Raw genomic sequence first — 26611 nt, forward strand, 5'->3', positions numbered from 1 at the left:
TGATTTTAACGTTGGTGCGCGGCGTGCGAGGTTGCAACATCGTGCCCTTGATGGTCTGCTTTTGGAATGTGGGTTTGCAACATTACGACCTTGGCTGTCTGCTTTCGCCAGGCTCATTCTGCAGGATCAGCAACCTGACTCTTGTTCTTTTAACGTCCATGGGAGCTCTTGCTTGCGGCCTACTTAGGCATGGTGTATAGGTGGAACCGTTTGGTGCACAGGCGCTTTAGGTTATAGTATCATATTGTCTTATGACCAGTATCGTGTCTTTGTTATATTTCTCATTATGGCACCTGGGTTTAGGAGAAGCGTAAGCAAGCTCTTTAGATGAGTTCATGATGCGTCTTGCGTTTCTGCATTTTGAGAGCCTATGTGGAAAATAATAAAGATGCACGTTCGTGAGTATGTCTGTCGCCTACGTCATAGAACTGAGTATATTCTTTGTGTAGATTGGTGCGGGAGTGTCCAGTGTGTATATTTGCACAGGTGTGCTGACCGTTGGCTAGGTCGTCATGGCATCTCTAACGACGTGTAGATTTTAGTCTAGTTGATCCGTGCCGCAGGTGTCGGCATGGGCAGGGCGAGCTGCTGGGCAGGCAGATGGACACATCCGTATGTTCCTGTACCAGGGTATTTGGTCGTCTGGTGGATGGGCAAACTCTTCTCGTGGCGGGTGCCTGGGCCGTGATCCTTTAGGCCAGGCGCGAGAGGGGAAGGACGGGAGCCTGTTTTTCCATTCTCCCACTTCACTTTGCTCACATTACAGGAGACCACGATTTGGTCCATTGGGCAGCAATTAAATGTCTTAAATGAATAAAACCTGCCACGCTCTGTGTTCTTTCTTCGTACCTTAACAAGGGATGATTCAGCTTCTCACATTCACCGCCTTCAAGAATAGATAACCGGCCTTGGCTGCCTCAGCTTTGGTACGAGGCCAGACAGCCTCACCATTCGTGTCCACGATCTCAGCTCATTTTTGCTGCGGCACAGTTTTCGCCCTTTCCTCTCCATGGGTCCAGGCTTAATAAATTCATGAGACCAATGTCTAGCTTCTATACAATTGTGGCTCTGTCTGCAGTTTATTCACTACAAATAGCCAGCTTCTAAGATTACTTAATCTACTTGTGTTACAGCATCTGTACAGTTATTGAACGGCTTACACTTTCTGCAGTGCGTCACACAAATGCAATCTTCTCTTCGCATATGAATGTTTACTTGATTCTGAACTTAGTCATCAGTTTCTATAAGGTCCATATGTTTTCTTCAGCCAGTCTTCTCAGGGCATCACATTTGTCTCTTGTTATGTCACCAGCTCCTCTTGCACTCTTTTTCATGTTCTTCCAGGGAGTTCCTCCCTCAGATTATCATCTCTTTGGAAATGCATGTGATAGGGTTTCCTCAGGGGGTACCTTCTTGCGAATATTCTCTCAGGTATGGTTACAACTGCTGGTGTCAATCATGGCACAATCTCAGGCTTCCAACATACAGGAGGTGGGGGGTGGGAATTTTGGGAGCCTCCTATAACTCACCCATGAAAGAATTTCATGAATCTTACCAAAACAGTCAATGTCGACTGTATACTTGTTTTTTTAAATGTTTTGTGTCATGTTGTTGAATAGTGACACATTTATTGACATTCTTGTGCTGATATCCCAATTGGCACGCTTGTGGGATGGAGGGGAGGAGAGATCTGATTAGAGACAGCAGCACAGTCTACCACCAGCAAAGCCGAAGAGTGGCATACCCTATCCAAGGATGCTAATCGTTTTGGCACTGTTCAATAAATGACAAGTTCCATTAAACCAACATTGTGTAAAGAAAATAAAGAATTCGTAAAAAAGTGGGAACAGATCTTAAATAGATGTTCACTTGACCTAATTCTTCTTACCATCCAAGAATTGTCAGCTAATTTGTCTACCTTAGAGAAAGAAATGTAAGACTTAACTCAAGAGAATACCGAACTTACTAATGAGGAGACTATTTCAGATATTCTTACAGATATCAACAAACGATTGGAAAGCTATAAGTCAGATCTAGAGGCATGAAAGATACGCAAATTTCAATGTGATACGTTTGACTACTTGAGAGGCGAGGTCTATACTTTGGAAGAAAAATACCAAAATCAAACATCTCAATTCAAAAAATCTCATACCGACCAGAGCAGTTCAGATACCGGTTCCCGTAGAGACGAAAACCCTCAAAACCCACCACAGACGGCAGAAAGCAGCGATAGAACAGAAGGAGAAACGACGAGACACCAAGTACGGACAACCTAGTAGTCAACATCTCCAACAGAATCCTCAGTAATCAAGAGAGCAGAGTATTGCAGAAAGGTCTTAAATTCGTACCAACCTATGGTACCAATATATTCAATACAAAGGTGGAGCTACACAAACTTAAACGAAAGTTAAAACTGAAAATATTTTTTGCCGAAACGGAAAATGAACATAGTGAAGTTTCAAGTCCGGAAGAACTAGTGGAATTTAAACCTAAGAGTACTTTTGCAGCTCCTATCGCTGTTCCTTCAGTAGATATTTTCGAGAAAATGGTCCTCGCAGACCTTAAGAAAATACACTTTAGTTCACCCAAATATAAAAATTTGAGAAGAGGAGAAATGGCCATTATTAAGGAATTATACACAGATGAGAAGATTACTATAAGACCGGTGGACAAAGGAGGCGCAATTGTAATCCAGAACACAGAGGATTATAAAAAAGAATGTATGCGACAGCTCAATGACCAAACTATGCAAAAATAGATCATGATCCGATTAACAACATCAAAACTAACTTGGAATTTATACTCACAAGAGCTGAAGAATTAGGAATGATTACACATAAAACCAAACAATATTTACAAAATCCTCGACCTAAAACACCGCATTTTTATCTACTCCCAAAGATTCATAAAAACGTAATTAACCCACCAGGCAGACCAATTGTGGCAGCTACAGGAGGAGTACTACAGCCTTTGGGCACTTACATCGACTATTTTCTACAACCGATCATACAAAAAACAACTACATACGTTAAAGATAGTACTCATTTCTTGAACATCCTGGAACAGATTCAACTAGAAGAACACGACATTCTGTTTACAATAGACGTCAACAGTCTTTACACTAGCATACCTCATGATCCTGGACAATCAGCAGTAGAATGGCTCCTATTACAGGAAGGAAACATTGGAGCATACAAGGAATTAATCTTGACTCTACTCACCTTTATTTCTATGAACTCTTACTTTACCTATGATAATGAATATTATCTTCAGACATCAGCTACTGTGATGGGAGCGACCATGGCACCCTCATACGGCAATGAATTCATGTATCGTTTTGAGATTGAGAATATTCTTGGAAAAAAGGAATGGAAGGACCAACTGAAAATATGGCTACGATACATAGACAACATGTTCGGGATATGGAAGGGAACCAGAGAGTCACTTAAAGATTTTCTTACATACATTAACCATATCGACGCACAAATACAATTCACTGCAGAAATTGGCGACCCCAACATTCATTATCTTGATGTGGAAGTAAAAGTCAACCAACAACAGATCACTACTTCATTATATACCAAACCAACAGACAGGAACAATGTTTTACATCGCATGAGTTTCCACCCGCAGAACACATTACGCAATTTACCATATGGCCAATTGCTGCGCCTTAAAAGAATTATCAGTGATCAGAAAGAACTGAATCAAGAACTACACAAACTTCAGAACAAACTACTGGCTCAAGGGTACAACCACAATGAATTGAATCAAGCATTATCCAAAGTAGCAATCAAGACCAGACCCCGCACACTTTTTTTTTTTTTTTAAATATTTTATTGATTTTATATTTTAGAAAAACAAATAACACACAACACAATACAACTGATAATTATTTACAGAAACCACAAACGAAAATACGAGAAAGGAAAAGAAGAAGAAGAAAGAAGAAAAGAGGAAAAAAAAAAAAAGGGAAAAACTCCCCCCACCCCCTATCAAGCCAGAGCCGGCTCCCTTGTATCCCCATCGGGGCACCGTCAGGAGAAACATTGTCCGTAGGCACATCTTCAGAATTCTCAAAGTCGTCCAAGCCCTGTTGTGGGTTGGTCATAGAGGCCACCAACTGTCGCCAGGCCAGCAAGGGCCCTATCTCCTCCTCGCCCCCTCTAGTGACCGCTTCAAACCAGACCACGGATTCAGCCTCAGCCCACCTCATAATGTCCGCCCACCATAGTTCCACTCTCGGCCTGCTAGCCGATTTCCAGTTCATGGCGATCCTGCGTTTGGCCAGGACATATGCCAGGTCCCTCAGCTTGCTCAGGTGCCTAAAGTGTCTGGGCCTGGGGAAGATCCCAAGCATACATGACCAGGCAGATCCCACGTCCAACACCACTCCCCCACTTGCGAGCTTCATCTTAACCTCCTCCCAAAATCTATACACTTCCGGGCAGGCCCAAAACATATGTAGCAACCCAGCTTCCACCTCCCCACACCTGGGGCATTTTTGAGTAATCGAGCCTCCGAACCGTGCGATCCTCTGGGAAGTCAGGTAGGCTCTGTGAGTAATGTAGAACTGGAGTTGTTGGAGCCGTGCATTTCTGGACACCTTTTTATGATATCCTAGGACCCTCTTCCACTGACCCTCCGTCATGAGTTCACCCATCTCCTCTTCCCATTCATGCCTCAGTTGGGGCAACTCTTTCCCAGCCTTCGTTCTAAGGAGTTCGTATATTCGTGATATTTCATGCCCACCCTCTGAAACATCATACATAGTTTCAAGGGTGGCATCAGGATCATCTGCCAGTGCCGTCTCCGGCCATCTCTTTTTTACACGTCTTACTAGCCTAGCATGGGTGATGTACTGGCCTCTGTGCACCCTGTCTCATCCTGCAACTTTTGAAAGTCCAGCGCCTCCCCCTCTCTCCATATGTCCCCAAGCGTGGCCAGGCCCATCGGCTCCCAATGCCTGCGGACAGAGTGAAACAGTTGGGTGTCGTTTTCGCACAGGGCCACCAGCGGGACCTGCCAAGATAGTGGTTTTGACTCCCCCATCAATTTCCATGTTCTGTGCCAAACCTCCCATCCCAACCTCAATAGCCACCCTCTTCCCGTCAGTTTGTTCCTTTGTAGCCACACCACCTCTTTCAGGAAATATGGGGCCGCATCATCACGCAGCAACCTAGATTCCACCGAATCCTCATCAGACAACCACCTGGCCACATACAACAGTTGTCCCGCCAGATAATATAGTTCGAAGTTGGGCAAGCCTATACCCCCCTTCTCGTACGGATTCTGAAGCTTCCACAGGGCCACCCTATTCCTGGAGTTACCCCACACGAAGCCCCTACACATACTATGAAGTCGTACAAATAGGCTTTTAGGGATCAAATACGGGACGTTCACGAAGAAGTGCAGGAGTCTGGGAAGGACCACCATTTTCAGCAAAGCCGCCCTCCCCATCATGGACAGGGGCAATCTGGACCAGAATGTCATACTGTTCTTGACCCCCTCTATGGCTTTCTCTGTTTTATGCTTGTGCACCGCCTCAGTCCGGTGGTAAAAATTTACCCCCAGGTACCTAAACGTGTCGGTCCGCCATGGTATTGGCAACACAGGCAGCCTCTCCAGCGGGACGTCCCTGTACCCGCCCAAAGGGAACAGGCTAGACTTCCTGGGGTTCACTCATATGCCCGAGAGGACAGCGTAATGATCCAGTACTTCCAGTACGTACTGCAGGTTCTCCTCCGGGTAGCGGAGGTACAACAGCATATCGTCCGCATAGAGAGATGTTAAGTGGCTGCCGCTGGCAGTGTTAATGCCCACCTCACCGTATTGTTGCCGCAGGCATATCGCCAGCGGTTCCAGCGCAAGTATATATAACATCCCTGCCTGGTCCCCCTGCTAAGCTGCCAGGCATCCGAGACTGTGGCCCCAGTCTTGACCCTAGCCACTGGGCTGCTATATACCAACTGGACCCATCTGATATAACCAGCGCCCACGCCGTATCCCTGCAGGGCCGCTTTCAGCCAAGGCCATCTCACTGAATCGAAGGCCTTGACCGCATCCAGCGACACTACCGCCATCTCGCCCGTGTCATCCTTAGTATGGTCGATAACATGGTGCAGCCTCCTATGGTTATCACTGATATTCCTGCCTGGGACATATCCCGTTTGATCCGGGTGGATCAGCTTGCCAATCACTTTCTTCAACCTGTTGGCCAGCACTGCCGTGAGTATTTTGCTGTCCTGGTTTAGCAAGGACAGAGGTCTATAAGATCCACACTCAACAGCCGGCTTGCCTGGTTTCAGTAATGGGACAATCATGGCCTCATGGAGGGACAACGGGAGTTCTCCCTGTTCGTATGCCTCGTTAAACAAGGCCAGCAGAGGCTGCAGCAGCTCCTGCACGTACACCTTGTAAAACTCACCAGGCAGGCATCCGCCCCAGGTGACTTGCACGTGGGGAGGCCCCGGATCACCACCTCCAGCTCATCAGAAGTGATAGGGGCGTCCAGTTCCTCCCGCTCCAGGTCGTCTAGGGTGGGCAGACCAATGTCTTCCAGTGTGTTCAGGATGTCCTGGCTCCTGTCCTCCCCAGTGTCCTCATACAAACGTTTGTAGAACCTGAGGAATTCCTCGTTCACCCCATCCTGAGTGTTGCGAAGACCACCGTCCTCACCACGGATCTCATGAATAACCACTCGGGGGGACTCACTCTTGTATAGCCAGGCCAACAGTCTGCCTGGCTTGTCGCCCCCCCGCGTGCAGCCTCTCTGTGTATTTCCTATAGTTCAGTCTACATAGTCGGTCCCAAAGAGCGCTGCACGCCACCTGAAGGTCTCTCATCCTAGTCTTGTCTACCTGAGTGGCATTCTCAAGATGAGCCAGGCTCTCCAGTTCCCTTTCGGTGTCCTGAAGCTCCCTCTCGATACCCCCTTGAAGTCCCTTGGATTTAGAGATCGCCACTCCGCGCACCACTACCTTAAAGGCCTCCCACAGAGTTCCCGTAGAATGCACACTACCCGTGTTTATCTCGAAGTATTCCCCGATGGCAACCCTCAGGTCCTCCCGGAAACCCTCATCCTGCAGTGCTTCCGCCCGGAGTCTCCATTTGGGGACCCGAGGCCTAGGGGGTTGGTGTCGCCACTCTACCACCAGGGGCGAATGGTCCGACAATACTCGAGCTTTGTATTCCGCCTCCACTATTTCGCCCGCTATCTCGGCAGTTCCAAACACATAATCCAGTCTCGTATATGAGTCGTATGGCGCCGCATAATGCGAATACTGCCTCTCCGTGGGGTGGAGTCTCCTCCACACATCCACCAGTCTCAAATCTCCTAGCAATGTCCCGAGCGCCTTGGCCGCCGGCAACATTTTCCCTTTGGTGTCTGCGGACCGGTCAATTTTGGGATCTAAGACACAATTGAAGTCCCCTCCCCACACCATCGCGCCCCCTACCAAGGGGCCAAGTTTGCCATAGAGGGATCTAAAGTATGCTGCAGTATCATGATTGGGGGCATACAGGTTAAGGATGTGTACTTCCCTGTTCTCCAGGAGTCCTGTTATCGCCACCATTCTACCCTCCGGGTCCACAATCGAGTCGAGCACCCGGAACGGTACATGCGGCGCCACCCAGGTGATGACCCCTCTAGCATATGCCGAGTACGTGGCACCCACTACCTTGCCCTTCCACTTCCTCGTAACCACCTCCAATTTCTCCCTGGTGAGGTGGGTCTCCTGTAGCAGGGCTATGTCTATCCGCATCCTCTTTAGGTATAGCATGACTTTGTTTCGCTTGAGGTAACTATTGAGGCCTCGGACATTCCAGGTAACTATGCGAAGACTATCCGATGCCATCGGTTTGGTCAGTATTCAGCCCCGCCCTCCCGACAATACCCCCTTGGTCTAACACTCCGCCGGCTCTTCCGCCCTTGATCCCCATCCCCCCTCCCTGTTTCCCAACTACACACCACAGCAAACAACCCCACCCATCCCAACAAAAGCCCAGCTCCATCCCTGGATCTCAGGCCCACCCGCGTCTGGTCTTATCCCGTTTACAAGGAATAGGACCCCGCGGGGCGTTGCCGATCTAACAGCGACCTAACTAACTAGATATATTACTATTGGGGACAAAGGAAGCCTCTTGGAGCTCCCGGTCAAGTGACCACGGGTGGGCACGCCCCACGGGCCAGCCAGTCAGTACCACATCATACGCATCACATATCGTACAAATGACTATATTCAAGTCCCAATGTCTCGGCCCCGTTGCCCCAGGCGGCCCCGCCATAAGCTACTTATCTTCCGTAGTCTCTGCCTGGATGCCTGATTCTTGAGGACTGCCCAGCGCGTCTAGCCAGTCCATCGCCTCAGTTGGAGTTTCGAAAAACAGGGATCTGCTTCTGTAGAAGACTTTCAATTTGGCCGGGTAGAGCAGCATATAGCGATGGCCAGCTTCACGAAGTCTCCTTTTCACCGCTCCGAAGTGCATCCGACTCCGCTGTACTTGTAGCGTGTAGTCAGGGTAGGCCGTAATCTTGGCCGATCCTCTGTCAATCGTTCCCCCCTTTCAAAGAATTCAAGAATCTTTTCGCGATCACGGTAGTTCAGAATTTTCGCGATCACCGGCCGCGGGGGAGCCCCGGGAGGCGGCCTCCTGGTTAGGGCCCTATGAGCTCTCTCAACTGCAAACCCCTGGGTCAGTACCCCGCCGGTAATCTCCTGCAAAAGCATGGATTCCACAAATTCCGTAGGGTCTGGCCCTTCAGTTCCTTCAGGTAGGCCCACGATACGGATATTGTTGCGTCTGGCACGTCCCTCCGCCTGCTCCGCTCTGTCCTCCAGGTTGCCCACCCGTTGCACAAGGGCGTGTAGCTCCTTTTTATGAGCAGCGCAATCTGCTGTGTTCGTGGCCGTCTCCTTCTCGATGGCCCCCGCGCGTTCCGAGACCGCCCTCACATCCAGCCTAAGCAGATTCACCTCCTCCTGGACAGCACCGATCTTGAGGTTTAAGCCTTCCTGTAGCTCTTTCATGGCGTAGCCCAGCTTGGTCTCCCATGACACTTTTAAGTCCGCAATCGCCGCCAGCACCTCCTGTATCGTGCCAGGTGACTCCGCAGTCGTCACGGGGGTCTCTTTGATCTTGCCTCCTTCCGCCCCTGGGGGGGACTTGGCGTAAGCCTCCATCGTGGGCTGTTTGGCCTTGGGTTTCACACCTCTCGTGGTCATAATGTTGTATGAGTCGGGCGGGGGCCCGTCCCGTCAGTCACCGAGGGGGAGTCACGCCACCCAACGTCCAAAGCCTGACCCACCACACCATGGGGCATCCAACACGCCCGGAGCACTCCGACCACCAGGCCCACGGTCCTGTCGTTACAGCCACATCCGTTCGACACTCCCACTCGCTGGGCCACCGTGCGTCCTAGGCGGCGCTCGTGTGTTTTAGTCTCCAAGCAAAGGGACGCAAAGGTCCAGCACTCGTGATCGCAACACTGACTTCATGATCCTCGGTGTTCGCAACGTGTCGCCGCCATTTTGTCTTGTCCGCCTGCTCAGGGCTCGTCCCAGTCGACCACAATTATTTCGGTTTCTGAGCCTTCTGAACGTCCCAAACTTTCACAGGATGTAGTGGTGGCATTCACACACCTGGACATCGATTTCCAACGTCGGCCGGCCCCCGTGGACGTACCCCTCCATCAGGATCAAAACAGGATCAGCAGAGCTCCTCCAGAGTGCGACCTCTTACATGGCCGTCCAAGCCACGCCCCCCGACCCTGCACACTTGAACAAAAAATAAAGAGAGATGCACCAACAATAGTATATGTGTCTAAGTTCTCAACCCATAGTGCGCAAATTAAGAGATGTATTACCAAATATTGGGCCATTCCTACCAGCGATGAAAGAACAACAGAGTTATTTCAGACAAAGCCAGTGTTTGCATATCAACGCACAAACAATCTATGCAATCTTCTTGTTAACACTAAAGACAACAAAGATACACATCAGAAACATAAACAGGGAACATATCATGCTTGAATTGCAATAATTGCAACACTGTGATCAAAGGGACCGTAGTATTGCATCCTCATTCCGGAGAAAAGATTCAACTTAGATGTTTTGGAACATGTAATATCGAGAGCTGCATCTACTGCATACGTTGCCCATGCGGCCTATGCTTTGTGGGGGAAACTGGACGCAAATTGAAATCCCGTATGCATGAACATAAATCATGCATATGCAACAAGAATATGAATTCTGCGATCGCTAGACATTTTAACCAAAAGCACCACACATCAGCGCAATTGAGATTCCAAATACTAGAAGTGCTGAATAACTACCAACCAGGTATTGATCCAAAAAGAAGACGACAACAAAGAGAAGCATATTGGATTGATCGATTGGACACATTATCACCTAGAGGAATGAACAAAGAATTCGATCTGAACTGTTTCTTATAATTTGTTCTTGTTTACTTTATGCTGGCCGTTTTGTTCACTCATCTTGTTTACTCAGAAGGTCATTATCTTACATTCTTGAAGAGTTTTTTAATAAGTTCTTCCATTTGAGACGATCTATCGAGTTGATTGTTTCACTGGTTTCTGTCAACACATGAGATTTTGCAGTATTTACCCAAGTGACACACTTTCAATTAGATTTTCAGCATCCTCTTATCTTGGCAACCTAAGCATTTTCTGTTTAAATGTATTTTTAGATATTATATGCACATCAAGATATACCACTATATTCTGCGTACATCAACCATAATATTCTCTAGAAATAATATTCTCTAGAAAGTCTATTGTATAAGCAGTAAGCAATCTTTATACTGCCATCACATCACTCATCCGGCACAATATCTATCAATAAAAGTATTTAGATACGGATCGTAAAAGGGTCTGTAAACATTTTTTGTAATGTCTGAATTACTAATTAGGTCAGAATCATTTTTTACACCTTTAACGTGCAAAGATATTATCACGATTGCTACTATCTTCACGTATGTACACAGTATATTTACATATATTGTTGCCCTTCACAAGATGGCCACCAAAACACGGACAGCCGTCCATGTTGAGTGTGGCAGTTGCCCTGACAACCGAAGCCTCGCAACCACAGCTATGCCTCGTGTTTACTTAGGCAGGAGAAAGCAGACAGTAAGGAGCTTGCGAGAGGCAGCTTCTACGTCGCCAAGAAGGTAAGAGATACATACAGAGACAGGATCAATTAGGACTTCGTAATCCTAGTCCATTTCAATTAAGTAACGCTACTGTGTTCTTGTAGGTCTACGGTCGTGTCTATATTACGGCGGTCAAGCCTTACACTGATCCGCAATGAATCGCACTTTCATACATCATTTTAAAGGTTAGATTTGTATGCATGACTGCGGTTTGCATGAAAGAGCCATTATGTTGCATCCGCTCACTTATAAATAGCCAACTTAGTATTAAAAATAATAACAGAGCACTTCACTACCACGCTAGATATAGGTAGTAGATTTATTTCGTAAACATGGTTATTTCACATGAGGCGCATGTAATTATTAGTGTACGCATGCCATTACAAACACTAAGTGCAAGATCCAGCAGGGTGATAATACATCACACACTAAACGTGATAGTAAAACGGAATATTGTGGTGATATACACGCTTAATGAAAAATGTTTATTTCTCTCTTCGCTGTGTATGTTCTGTCTTTATGTATGTGGGTACCCTGTTTTATACAATGTGTTGTTTGATTTTTTGGTCAATATTGAACAATATTGATATCTGTTATGAAATGTGGTTGTTATGTTGATTAGACAAGGCCCTGACGAAGGACTACATAGTCCGAAATGCATTGGTCATCTAATGATGTTTGCTCATAGAAACGCAACATTATACTCATTTTTGAAAATTAACGAATAAATTACACAATCTACAAATCAAACATTTTCAACTGGATTATTAAGATGTTTTAATGTTTGAAGAATCCCGACGGGAGATAAGGGTGTGCGGCCCACACCGCAGGCAATAATTTCTCAGCTTTTTCTCCCACTTCACCATAACCATAGTTTCACAAACACCCACTCAGTAATAGATCTATATTTTAGTGTTGTGTATTAATGATACAACTTTGCATGTACAAGGACAAGACAATCTTGTGTTTTAATGATAAAACAATGTACCTTCAAAGGACGAGAACATCTGTACTGGGAGATATGAAATGAGTGCATCATTACGGCTCAACATGATGTTCGATGACTCGCTATGCCTTTGATATGATAGGATATGATACAGCATTTATAACGCGCCCATACACAAGTTTTTCAAGGCGTGACGAGGCAAGGGAAGGGGAACAGAGGGAGGACAGAGACAACTATCTTACTAGGCCAAGTGACAATGAGATCGCGCAAGTGCAGGGGAGAGGGGAGGGGAAAAGTGCCAGGGAAGTGGGAGGGGTGCAGTGCTGTACATGGGATCACAATAACAAGAAGTGCGGCCAGCAAGTGGCAGGTGCAAGGGTAAGTGCAAACAGCGGGTGTCCAATAAGTGCATGTAGGGGGACTGTAGAGTTACAGATACAGACCCAAGAGCAAGGGTTGCCAGGAGGCAGTGCGGGTGTGCAACTGGGAGCGCAGGGACCTGGGCCCGAAATCAGAGGGTAGCCAGGTGACCAGTGCAGTAACAGACCGGAGATCAGCAGGGGGGAGGAAGAGAGAAGTAGAAGCAAAAAGGAAGGTCTTGAGGTGCTTGAGATGGTTCTCCTCAAGTTTCAGAGAGGCAGGGAGGCTATTCCTGATGGAGGAACCAGATGAAGGAAGAGATCTACCCCCAATTCGTTGCTTAGAGAAGCGTCTGACCCTGAGGGAGTTGGAAGTGGAGGAGCAGAGATCTTGAGTAGGAAGGTGTGTCTCTGTCACTCAGGCCAGTGCCACAGTAATGGGATTCTAGGTGGGTGCCTGGGCCACCACCAGCGCAGAATACCTGGAGGCACCATAATGGCTTTAATAATATATAATCGGGTCCCATTGTGAGGGAGAAAGGTGCCGCAATGGCACTGTTCTTGGGCATCATAAATCCTTCACTTGGCCCTTACTTCACTGTCTTTGTCTATAGGACACTGTTTGATTCAGGTGCCATGCATAGGACTGCATGACTTCCAGAGTGCTACTGCCTGGCAAAACTCTGAAATAGACTGCTTTAGGACACCCAACTTGACTTCCTATGGCACAGTCATCTCAACGAGCAGAGCTTCTGCGCATTCCATTGGACAGAAAATGTATACCTTCCTATAGGACCGAACACCCTCTGACCAATCCAACCTGATATTCCAAAGCAGGGTCATACATTTAATATTCAGCCTGACCAATGAGAGGCATACAGAGACATTCGTAAAGGAGCCTAGCTAGAACATAAGGGGCCAAATGTACAAATCGAGGGGCCCACCGCTATTGCCACCCCTCCCTGAAAGGTAATGCATAAACGAAGGAGCCTTAATATATTTCAAATTCACTTAATTGTTAGAGGGATCCAGGCAGGTGTGCTACAGCCATAGAACCTCAAAGTGACATGGGGGAGTTGACAAAGGTTTTTTGGAAGCGATACTCTCAAAAATGAAGAGAACATTGTCTACAAATGGGGAGTATGTCAAACGTTTGTCTCGAACAGATTTAGATACTAGCTGCGGGGCAGATACTCCCTCGCCATTAGAAATGCATGTCATTGGTATCATGATTGCAGTTGCCTTGTCCATGACTGGTCTCAATGATCAGTGTTCCATCTCAGGAAAACATTCCTCTCTCTGTTTTTTGGCATTCCATCTGAACCAGCATTTGCAAAACCCCTTGCACATGCTCTTAGGGCCAGAATACTAACTCCCACTTGTTTAAACTTCCTCTCCAGGAAAACCTGCTGCTTTCAGTGCTGCCGGTGCACATTTCCATGGAAATGAAGCTGGCTATCATGGAGCGCCTCAAAGAGAACAACGACAGGAACGTGCCCGATAAGAACTTCCACAGCCTATACGTGAAAAGGCATCAGAACGTCAGGTAGGGTAAGCGCCTTTCCAAGTGATGTGATTGCTAATTCTTCAGTGATCCAATTCATTGTTTATTGGAGGCTAGATAGGCTAAATCCACCTGTTGGGAACGTAATGAAGTGCTATTGGATGAAGGGTTGCAGTCTAGGAGATTCCATTTTTTTAGCTGGTCAACCATTGAAAGAGAAAACAATGATTGGACGAGGAGGGACACTGATGAGTCTAATGAAAGATGATGTTGGACGGTTTTCACTTGATAGGTTTGCTGGAGGGTTGCTTATGGTGGTCAAGCAATGCAGGCAAGAAGTGGTGCTTTGCATTATTTCACTCAGTCCTAATCATTGGCTTTGGATAGTTTTTCTTTCTATTGTTTTTCAACCCATTGCAGTTGAGTGTGCGGACGAGTCTTGTTCTTTCCTCCAAAATGAAAAGTGTAGCCTGAACTGCTATAAAACATAATATCCCTTCTCCATGGAGCACCAAGCAATCCCTGATATGTTTTTGCCTTAATGGGCATCATCAGTGAGGTTTACTTTAAGATCGTAGGAATTCATGTGTGTGTTAGGGAGACTTTTTTATTTTATTTTTTTATTGTGTTTCTGGTTTAAAGCTAAACCTTTCACAATTAAAACAATTACAACCATTTGCAGAATAAACAAAAGAAAACCCATAAAATCATTGAAATATACAATAGTACAGTTTTATGAAAAAAGAGAGAAACAGAAAAATGGGAAGAAAAATAAAAAAGATGGAAGTCCTTAAGGAAGCTCTTCAATTCTCTCAAAGGTCTCTACCGGAAAACCGTGGAGAGCCACTATCAGTGAAACACTGTCCCCCCACATAAGATAAGCCCATAGTGATTCCCCCAGACCATTCAACTGCTCTGGCACTACTCTGTTAAAATATTTTAATCTAATGTCTTTTAGTTTACAGCAATCTACAGTCAATCTAGAGTCAATCTAGAGTCAAATGCTTTAGAGTCTCTGGAACGGAAACATGTTCACACAGTCTACACTGTAGGCTCTGACCAGAATCTTCCACTCCAAAGTAGTCAGTTGATTAAGTCTGGAGCATAGGTATAGAGTGTGAATTTTTCTAGAGGGAAACAAATAGACACATTTAGGTAGCAGCTCTCGTTTTCTTGGGAAGTTTGCATGTTCTCTAAATGTCTTACATCGAGAAAGACCATCAACTGTGTTGCACCAGTCCTTTTTGAAGAATTTTATTTTTGCCATTGGCGGTCTAAGAGTCAGTTCCTCTTCCGTGGAGTTAAATGTGGACAGAATTTGCCTACTTTTGTCTGTAAGTCTGTTCAGTAACTCCAACGACTGGTTGACAAGTAGAGCACCCGAGTCCACATATAAAGAATTGGTAGGAGGGCAGATAATTTTCAAGTAATTAGTCAATTGCCTCCATTGTGCATGGGCTTTGAGAGAAATTAGACCCAGTTCATGTATAATAATACATTTTGGAATGGCTTTTGCCAGATCCAGAGACTCCTTCCAAAGAGATCCTTTTTAGGTATGGGCCAAGGTCAGACATATCTAAACTATAAAGTATTCTGGTCTCCATTTTTGCTAGATAATATTTAATTAGTGGGAGCAGGAAGAATTTACATAGAGTTGATCCTTTTCATCTGTGAAATCAATGGCCTGAATTTCTTTCTCAGTCTTCTTGGGGACAGATATGTATCGAGTATTTGTTAAGTTGTACCCCAAGTGCCAAATCGAAAAGACCCTCTCCGGACTATCTTCCCCCACCTTTCAATGCATTACTTTAGGTTTTGTTTTGTCTGTAAAAAAGAACGACCTTGGATTTTTCCCTGTTGACGAGGAGATTATCGATGGAATACAGGAATAACTTTCTCTGAAGGCCCAAAGGGTTTTATAAAAATTTTTAAAAAGTAATTGGCAAATGACAATGAGTTTAACTTTACATGGCCCTGGTTAACTGGAAAGGTCATTGACTCTTTCCAAAGGTCCTCCAAATCACTGAGGTAGACATTGAAGACCACACAGCCCTGTCTAAGGCGCACAAAGGTATGTAGTGGTCCCAACAACTCACCCTCTGTCATCAACCTGACCTTGATTGTGGTGTTCTTGTGTAGGTTCGCCATTAGTTGTAACAATGTCGGCGTAACTGACCATTGTAGCAGTTTGTTCCATAAAAGGGTTCTGTTTACTCTTGTCAAATGCACTGCTCATATCAAGCGAAGTCATATGAACAGTGCAACTAAACTTCTTTTTCACAGATTTCAGCAAGTGGCCCGTTACTGTGGCATTAAGAACTGTTCCAATACCTGCTATGAAACCCACTTGAAAATGATTAAGCAATCCCAGATGCTTCACAAATGATTAAGAACACGAAGAAGCAAATAAGCAAATAAGTTACTTGCTATATCCGGGAGCACTATTGGCCTATCGTTCTTAGGGTCGGTGGTAGGACCCTTAGGGAGACTTTGTACAACCGGAAACTGTTCCGCATAAAGCTATTGCCCAGTCATAGCCAATGTCAATAACTCTCAACACATCAAGAGCATCATTTTTTAGCCTGTCTGTGCCATGATATAAAAGTGGGAAAACATTGTGGAAATCCGTCGTGGTTCCACCCCACAGGGAGCCGTTGTGCTCAAACCACTTGGTTGCATGCCTTCCAACAGCAACGCAGATACGTTAGACTCATTGGTTGTCATTATTGAGTTGCTACTTGACTAGACACAGGGAGTTCACTATAAATTGAGGAGTTTCTGCAGGACTAAGGAAAAGCAGATATCCTCCCACTGCACAACAACAAGAGTAGAGCGAGGAGGTAGGGAACCAGGAGCCCACCAGTCTAACATTAGTGATGGGGATTTTAACAAATCACTTATAAAATAGAAAATTTAGTCCATTCCAACACTTTGAAAGATGCAGGTACCAAGTCTACAGCATTTTAGAAAAGTAATGCCGTGGAGGCTAATCGATTCATTTACTGAGTGACAAAGGAACTAGATAAAGACAGTGTCATGGATGTGATGTTCCGAGGATTCATCAAAGCATCTAGTATTGTTCTACACAAAAGACTTGTAAACTTGTTGAACAGCCATGCAGTGCATGATAGTCAGGTTGATTAACTGGTTTATAAACTGGCTGAGGTATAGGAAGTCTGGTAGAATGTTGATGAATGGAGTATATTCTGAGGAAAGTTAAAGGCCATTAGGCACACCACAGGGATTGGTTCTTGCTTCAGTGTGTTTCAAATTAGATTTACTTCTCGATGACCCAGATACAAATAAAGTCACCAACAGAGTTGAAACTCTACATGGAATGGGGAAGAAATAGCTGTGCTGTAGGAAACTGGGATAGTTAGGTGGCAACTTTGGTTCTGTAACCAAATCTGTCCCTAGTGGTGAATGTGTGCCAAGGATCCTGCCATAAGCTACATGATATTGGGCCCAGAGATGGAGTGGGGAAGATCCTATGGCTAAGCCACCAATCTCTGATAATGGGGGAGGGGCTTGTCCTATTGCCCAGCAGAAGATAACTGTTTATGAATATAAGTGTGAGCCCCATAAAAAATCAATATTTTCCCTCCCAGGCAATAGGTTTGCCAGAAACCATCAATATTCCCTCCTACCAAATATGCAAGGCTTAATATTCACAGATTAGTCACAACTCTCACCACACTAAAATGGAAGTCGTGAGTGAGAGTCACAGTCATCAAGTGTGAGCAGGTAGCTCTGCACTGTGAATCCCAGATAGTACACATCCAAGAAGGCAGCTCCTAGCCTTAATCCCTAAGGCTTTGAGTCTGCTACATGGAAGTCTATTGAACAGTGCACAGCTATGGAGAGTAAAGTGACAGTCGCGTTTAGCGAATCCAAAAACTTAAACCCATTTCCACACATGTGAAACTGCAACACTTGCTAAGTGCTCTATTACCTGCCTTCCAAAAGTATAAAAAGGGCAAGTTAACAGAACAATGTGGGTGGTTGGAGACAGAGTTGGTCAGAGTTTCGAGCAGGCTGGAGGTACATAAAGAAGCAGTGAGATGGTTGGGTCAGGTGGCAGGGGAAAGGATGGAGGTCATCAGGGCAAGAGAGGAGGGGGTGAGTAGTGTCATCAGGCGTTGGAGAAGAACATCAGTCGGAGAGAAGAGGTGGCAAATAACAGGGGGAGCCGAGAGAGTCGGAGTTATCAAGAGTAAATAGATAGAAGGGGAAGAGGTTGCTGAGGAGGACGAGTCTGGCCCTGATAGGTGTGAGGCAACTGAAAGCGCAAGTGGTGTAGTGGCGAACCCGAAGTCACCTAGGTGTGCGTCTGGTATGGGTGGAGGAATGACTACATGATGGAGTGCTGAGGAAGTGAAGGTGAAACAGAGTTGGAGAGAAGGTAAAGAGAGGACTAAACAAGGTTCCTCTAGGTTCAAACATATGGCGAGTGGTTGAGGAGAAAAGTGATACTGGGCTGGTGAGCCAGAGGGCCAGGATCCAGAGACTGGGATGTGGCTCACCAGATGGCCTGGGTTATGGCTCCAATGATCCCTCACCATTGACTATGCTGGATGTAGCTGAGGGGAGTTGGCCAAATCATCTGGAGAGCCTAATGTTGCAGACACCCTGCCTAGATAGACCGCTCCCTAGAGCTCCCATGACTGCCTCTTGCTTGGGCAACACTCTGTGCTGTTGCAGAAACCCAGATCAGATCTACCAAGCTCCAGAAACCAAGCTGGCAACAACCCTCTGGGTTTGGGGCCACAAGAGGAGGAGCTCTTCCTGATCATGCACCAACTACACAAGACACTGATAAGAAAGAACGAACATGCAAAAAAGAAGGGAGGGGTCTCTTCAACCCTTGATACTATTATTACGCTGACTACTTTCTGCTGTCTCACTATACACCAAAGGGGTTACAGCAGCTTGTTGTTGCATTTGCTAATTTTGCTGCATTGCATTTCTTAAAAATGAACCTGGGGAAAACCATAGTTATGCAGTGCCCCAGTAAAAAGAAATCTAAGGACTATCATTGGTGCATTATGTCGGAATCAGTAGAAAGAGTAGACATCTTTTCTATCTGAGATTTCCAAGCCCCTTAAGTCACAGTTAAAAGAATGGATGAGGAGCAGTGTTCTTGCTTTGACTAATCAAATGTGTAGAATTGACGCAAAGTATGGAACGTTTTCCCTTATTCCCCTTTTAAAAGGTTACAAGGGCAAAATAGTCCCAAAAATAAATTGTGTATGCATTGAAGTACAGCAATTCTGGGTTTTAGATTTTCTGGCAAAGCTTGAAGGATTAGTTTGGCATTTGGTGTTAAGTGTATCTAATTCTATACTCTTGGCAGCCATAAGCTTGGGACTCGATCTCTTGTTAGCAGGACAACTGGAAATGTTTGTCACTCTCTCGTAAGATCCTGCGCCTCCTTCATGATCCATTAGCACCCAGGGTGGGGGGCACAGCCAGTCAGGTACTGCGGATCGCGGGCTGAAACCTGTAATCTCAGCTCATGTTCCACAGAACCTGCAGGCTTCCTCCCCTGCCGCGGACCGCCATCTTTTCCCCTGCCCTCATGTACCTTTTTTAAAAATAAATGTTTAAATCCCAACCCCCCTCCCCACTTACCTGCCTATTGCTGCAGCAGAGCCACCGCAGCAGCAGCTTCGCTTTTCCGGCGGCCATGGTCATAGAAGAGGGGCTCCTCACTTCGCTCGGGCCAATAACTTGTGATTTGGGGCCATTACCCCATGTTGCAGTCCTTGGAACGGGGGATTAACACCATATCATTTGCAGATCTGAATACCATTATTAAACAAAGTGAGGATCATACTCTGACATGCCTTTTGACCTTTTGGAGGAACTTACTGAAGCAGATTGATTTGAATGAGTGTGATTTACTGGGTAATCCTGACAAAAGTAAAAAGACTGTTGTTTAAACAGGAGTGGATCTCTACACCTGACGGTCTGCATGGTTATGAGTCCCTGAGTTATTTGAGCTCTGAGCATAAACACTGTGGTGTATTCGACCCTATTTGTCTATTTACCCAAATAGATCTGTATGTGACTTCTTTTTAAGGTTTAATTGAACTTATTTCATGCAAAACAAATCCTGGTTAGATGTGGGGTGACTGCATCAGAGTTGGCTAGTCGTACATTTGGTGGCAAATCTGGTAAACTTGAAACAGTGAAACGCCTACGGATATACTGTCCTGAATTTCACGGTAAACAAATGACATTTGTTAATGCGCTTATAAACTCGAACAACGCTGCTGACTGTGAAGTTTTATGGGCCATGTGCATTAACGGTAAGAAATGTTTGAAAATGGACGGAACTGAAATAACTTATTTTATCTGTTGGTGTTGTTTTTATGACGGTTTTATTTCAGGCTATTTAATTGTGATTTTTTGAAATGTTGAGAAACTTTTCTTGGATTAAATGCATGCACTTGATGGTGTGATTTTAGGATTGGTTATAGCTCTTTATTTGAAAATATCTTTTTATATTTCTGTTTTTACTAGGAAATGTGTAAATATTTCAAAATATTTTTTTTCTCTTTTGTTTTGTAGATGCAAAGATATTTGTTATTAAAGGTTATTTATTAACCACATAACAATAATATATATTTCTCTTCTGGTTTCATGAATTAAATCTTACACAATTGAACCTGAAAAAGAAAGATTTCAAGAGGATTTAAGAAATAAATAGAAATATAGAAAATATCACCAACTCACACTTATATAAAATTTATGACTTTTCTCCCCTTTTCATCACACTACATTTATCTCTAAAAACTGTACAAAATAAAACATATAAAATATATTTATCATAACATATTCAAGGTATGTCCTCACAACCTCTGTCTTTCATATGTATAAAGGTTTAGAGTGAAAAGTGCATAATCAATTATCATCAAATGTCCAAACCATTTTTTACACGTTGCTTCACCATTTCATCAGAAGTCTCTGGATTTTAGCTACGTAAAAGTGGAAAGTACATAAACAGTTTTCAACAAGTGACTGGCCTATCATGCGTCGTGTTTTCAAGAGTTGATCAAATGTCAGTAATGGATTTCAATGCTGCCAGTATCAAGGATACCTCTGACCCGACTGTATCCTCACACATAATTGCGATGGGTTGTATATATTCATATCCTGCAGAAAGATCTTAAAATATCTAAAACGATATTCATAGGTTTTTGGACATACAAGTAACAGATGTTATAACGACTCTATAAAGTTGTTGGCCTTTTTTAAAGGTGACAAATATGCTCTTCTATTAGAATATGCCATCTTGCGCCTATAACTCCTAGTGTCAGCAGTAAGTTGAGTCTTAGTCTAAGGAATGTATGTCTCCGTTTATGGCTGGGACATTTCTTTACATAAGGGTTTACCATGTTGTGGCTCTGCTCTTCCCCATCAAGATCATAAAATAGGAGATATTTACTTCTATTATTACGTGTAACGCACCAATTATAGTTCAGTATTCCCACCCAATTGTTTGTGTATGATCAGCAGCTTGTTTAGCGTTGCTGCTGTATGAATGCCTTCCTCTAATAATAGGGAAGTGTCCAGACTGCTTGGGCTTGCCGGAACCTCTTGTGTCACAAAGTCATCATGAGTGGAAAGGTCATCTAGTACCAAGTCCATCTTCACTCCCATGGATATCATTATTTGGATTTACTTGCAATTTATTGTTTCTCTTCTTCTTCTTCTTTGTCTTAGTCTCTTCCTTTGTAACCTTGGTCCTTGTGCTCAGATCTCGTCGGGTTGTACATAGTCTCGGTTAGAGTCCCCATGCTGTTATGATCAGTTATCTCGCCACACCTGTCTGACCGACTTCTTGCTATTATCTATTCCTACAAAAAACCTGGTTTGGTATTTGCTATTCTTATGGAGGATTTATTGTCTCTCATGTCGTAGCTAATGTTCTCACATAAACGAACTAGGGTGTTCAGCACAAAATTTAAGGCAGAAATCTCCTCTCCCCTAGTTGGTCCGATCGCTGAGGGTCATTTCTTTCCCAAACAATTACACTCGTTTCCAACATGTAATATAAGGAATCCCCCCTAGGTTTGCTCACCAGGGTCGTGTCCTTAAACAGCTCTGATAGATACTGCAAACGGTTTGATGAATTATGGTTTAGCGCCAAATTGTGAGGGGATCCATGAATGGAGGGTGCAGGTGTACATGGTAGTGGATCTCCCCATTTAACAAGGCCGGGTCTTCCATGCTAATGGAAAGGTGGGAGTGACTGTCATAGTTAATCTCTTTTTTCAAAGCAACCTGGGATTCTGTTGTCTTTGAGCCAAATGCCCCAGACAAGCAGCTACCAATTTGGAGAGTCCCTTCATGTTAATAGTTGAAAGGGATTAATTCTGCGCAAACCGTCCAAGGCATGGTACTTGGGATTTAGAGGCATGCTGGGAGGGGGGTACTGGGAGATTGAGGGGTACTGGTCTCATCCTGCCTGGAGGAAGTTTCCCCAGACATTCCTTTCTGCCGACCTACCTTGCTTCTGAGAGCATACAACAATAATCACTGTAATGGCAAGGTTTACTTTGCATAACGTCAATGGTTACATATACTCACCCACTCACCACTCCAACTGCCATAAGTGTACTTTGCTTGCACTTGGTGCATGCGTTGCAGTGATATTTGTAGTTATCTCCTCTTCCTCCCAGCACTGGCACTGTAGACACAAAGAAAGGTAATTCTGCCACATTACCACCAAAAAAATGCCCTTTTGGCAGAATTACTGCCAGCAGGACTCCATAAATGGGGACTAACATGGCCATACTGACACTTGTAATCTGGAGGTTATCCCGCCGAACCAAGTGGCAGTAATGGTAAATCCGTTTGGTGTTGTCTCGGCACCACGAAACTCTGGCTCGAAGTCCTTAATAAACCTTTTTCCTATAATAATTTGTGTTGCATCCTTTGTAGAACTCACTTGGCTTTGTGAAAGTTTGTTGCAGACACATGCAACACATAACTCCAAGAAGCAGGGCATGATGAGCGATAACTGTGACAGGATGTCATCTGCTAGGGTGTGAAAGCCATTGCTTTTTTTTGTTGTTGCTATAATTATGTTGTTAATTCTGTCACTGAAAGGAAGGACTGCTAAACAGCACAAAATGCTCCATGCAGAAATTATAGTTTGCACATGTGCCTTGCTGTAACCAGTCTCCTGACATTGGCGCACCACCAACTCTGCAGTGGCACAGAGCAGGTCCAAAAAGCATCTTTGCATCCCTGACAGCAGCTGGGACACCAAGTCCCTCAGGCATAGACATCATTTTAACCATCTGCACCTCTGATCTAAATTCAAATGCTTGTGTAATATAGACAGTCTGGTGGCTTGTAAATCTGTAAATATGAGCCATGCCTAGATTAGCCTGGTGACTGCTAGAATCACACAATTATACAACCACAGCAATTTGATCTCACACAATTGTCATCTCTCTGAGCAGAGCCCAACTATGGCAGAACTGATGTATATTGCAGTCTGGGTAGACTGTCTCCACAGCTGCTGTGTGGAATAATAGCTAGAATGCCACTCTTTTATTCTCCTCCAGGAAGGGTAACACCCTCCTCTCGGCTTCAAAGTCAGCACTGACATAACAAAAGCCTTGCTCACACCAGAGTGTTGACAACTGGAGTACCATTTAAGTTAACAGGCATGGTCACGGGGTGGTGTTGGTGTGGCCAGAGAGGGAATGTGGGCTTAGAGAAGGATCCCACCATCTTGCTTTTTGTTAGGGCTCTCTCCTGTTTTTCTGGCCCCTTCATATGGCAAAGGAACTTTAGGTGTGATATCAAAAGGCAAAGGGAAATGTTACATCAGCCCCTTACAGCAGGCTTGCTTTGGACCAATGCCATGTGGTGTTTTGCCTTAAAAAGGAGATCATTCTTTGATTCTTCTTTGGATCATCAAGAGAAAAAGGAGGATATCCTTTTGGACATCCATTGGGGTTCCGTCAATTCCAGAGTCCTCTGCCGTAGAAGTGAAGAGAGAAGGCATCCAAAGCAGTGAAGCTCTGTCCCCTAACCATCCCCAGTGGAGACTGCTCTTAGACCAAGGCCTCACTGCACTGGACAGATCACCATGTTCACTGGAGGTGAAGGTTTCCTGTGTAGATGACAGCCAAGCTCCCTCTGGGTGGGAGTGCAGAACAGAAGGACTCACCTTGTCCTTGGAGATCATTGATTGGGCCTTCCAGCAACCCAGAAGTCAAGGAACTGCTCTGGGCCCTGATTCCTGCATTGAACAGCTTGTGAGCTACACTGACCCGGACATCAGCTGTCTGTTGAAACCTTTGTGCTATGTGCTGTTGCTGCTTGAACTATGCTTTGAACCCATTTGTACAGGTCACCAGCCTGATACCAAATTGCCACTTCAGGAAGCTCCTAGTTACCCGGCCCGATGCTGTCGAACCCCAAAGAGAGTGTAAGTTACTGTAAAAAGAGGACCCATCTCCAGGTCCACTTTTGGGACCATAGTGACTTTTAAGCCCCCTTTCTCTGCACATTTCTTTTAAGACATGCTTGAACATTACATTGTGCCAATTAAGGCTCTGAAAAAAACCTTTGCCTCTACCAAAGTTTACATCATTGTGTATTTTCTGTGTTTTACTTTCAGGATTAGGCTTTTGGTAGTGTTTTAGTTGTCTGTATTTCTATTGTTTAGTTAAACGTCTATATGGTTAAAGAACCTTGATGGGATTTTCTTATTTTGACATGTTTGTACTATTGCTGTTTTAGTTGCTGGTGTTATCAGCTCACATCTCCTCCTGAAGATATTGCCTGCACTTGGCCTGCACTGCCACACACCCTGAAGGAGGTATTCCTTTTGGGCTGTGACTGTTTCACCTTTAGGATTGGGACATTGCTGTTTTAGTATTAGTGTTGGGCTAAGGAGGCACTTTAGCCAATACTCTTCCATGTACTCCTGTAGATCTGTAGTCATTTCATCACACCGGTGGGCAGAGGTGCGATTTGACACTGACTGTGCCTACAGCTTAGTCATCCAAATTGATGCTGTGTTTTCAACTTTCAAAATAATGGCAGGTATAATTTATATTTTGCACAATAAAGCTAGACCTGCTCAGTGACGGGGCTCTAATCCAGCACCCTTCGGGAGCTATATCAAACATGGGGCCCCCCCTCCCTCGTCACCCCCACATCAGTAAGGTTAGTAAGCATGATATTTAAAACTATCCTAGCTTTTGAGGAATCTAGGTAGCAGAGGAGTTCGTGGGGTAGTAGTGACCTGGAGGCCCCAACCCAGGTACCTATTTCACTGGGGGTGTAGTTATGTCAGATGACAGCAAAAGCAACAGTTGTTCCCCACATGCTTCCCAGAGGGCAGGTAGTGTGGTGCCCAGAGGTCGTCCAGAGTTTTGGCAAAGTCCCAAGCTTCGGTTAGGTCATAAGCATCGGTTAGGCCCTAAGCATCAGTTAGGCCCCAGGGAAGTATCATTTTAGAAGAGAGGAAGCTAGCCCAAGGGGAGAATAAGCAGAGGTATTTAACAGCATGAGAGAAATTAAAAAGGAGAGATTGTGTGATAATGCACAGGTTAGACCTTGAGGAACTTAGTGAAGCTCGCAAACAGACCTCTAGTGCTGAGGGGAGTATTTCCAGTAGTGGTACCCAAGGAAATCCTAGGCACAATATTCCCAAGGACTTGGTCCAACCATATGAAGTGAGAAAGAACATCTGTTACTGGTTTGAAGCACTGAAACTAGCCTTCCAGCTCCAGGAGGTTGAAGAGGAATTGTGCGGAGCAGCCCTCATGAGCCAGCAACCGTTGGCTGGAGCAGATTTAATCATTAATTTGGCTCTGCTGGTGTAGTAGTAGTGTGGGGCAGAGTAGGCGGTTTAGACACTAATAAACCCTGTATTTCTGCAAACCACTAGTCATTTCATCACAAAATGTTTGTATAGTTTGACTTAATTTGACAGCTTTTGTTCAGAATTTCAAGGAGCCACTGCTTTGTCTAATCAATGTGAACGCAACACATTATTGAGGCATCTAGGAATCTACATCAACACATATAATTTACAGAAGAAAGGGAGGTTGTAGAATGGGCAGAAGAAGAGGTGAGCAAAGAAGAAGAATCCTAGATAAAGGGGACACATTATGAGACTGCCCAGTGGGGGTGGGGGTGGGGTTGGGTCATTTAGGCAACAGCACCTGCACTTGTGGGCCATACAACCTGGTAAAGGAAAGGCATCCCAAGTTAACAAGCTTGAGCACAGCAATGTCCTTTACCGAGAGGTTAGAGCGCTGCTACCAATCAACGAGGGTGTTATCACTGTGTGAACCCATTTTCTTTCTAGTAAAGAAGTTCCTTCTAGGAACGCAAACCAGCTCGCCAAAAAGAAAACAACATGGCTGCCACAGAAAAAACAAAACTAGCTCTTTGAAAACAAAAATAATACCCTCTCTATTTCAAATGCTGCCCAGAAGGAATGGACAAGTAAGAAAACAAACAGAAGATAAGGGGAACAGGTGGTAAATAGGAGGTGATTCCTGAAAGGTTAGAATCGAGGTTTATATCCATAGATAGAACCAGCATATTATGCCTTTTGATAGCGGGTGATGCAGGTGCCGGGTGCTAACA

General features: G+C 45.0%; 1 protein-coding gene across 4 annotated transcripts in view; it reads left to right on the forward strand.

The window, feature by feature from the left end:
* The window catches only part of ADCY7 (adenylate cyclase 7), a 1256803-nt gene that overhangs the window by 814662 nt on the left and 415530 nt on the right, over positions 1–26611 (forward strand). For all 4 annotated transcript variants that reach the window (XM_069604769.1, XM_069604771.1, XM_069604772.1 and 1 more), the window contains one exon: positions 13878–14023. In XM_069604769.1, the coding sequence (XP_069460870.1) occupies positions 13878–14023 (146 nt within the window). The remainder of the gene's footprint in view (positions 1–13877; positions 14024–26611) is intronic.

The sequence above is a fragment of the Ambystoma mexicanum genome, chromosome 1p (assembly GCF_040938575.1).
Source record: "Ambystoma mexicanum isolate Mex_15411 chromosome 1p, UKY_AmexF1_1, whole genome shotgun sequence".
Taxonomy (NCBI): Eukaryota; Metazoa; Chordata; class Amphibia; order Caudata; family Ambystomatidae; genus Ambystoma; species Ambystoma mexicanum.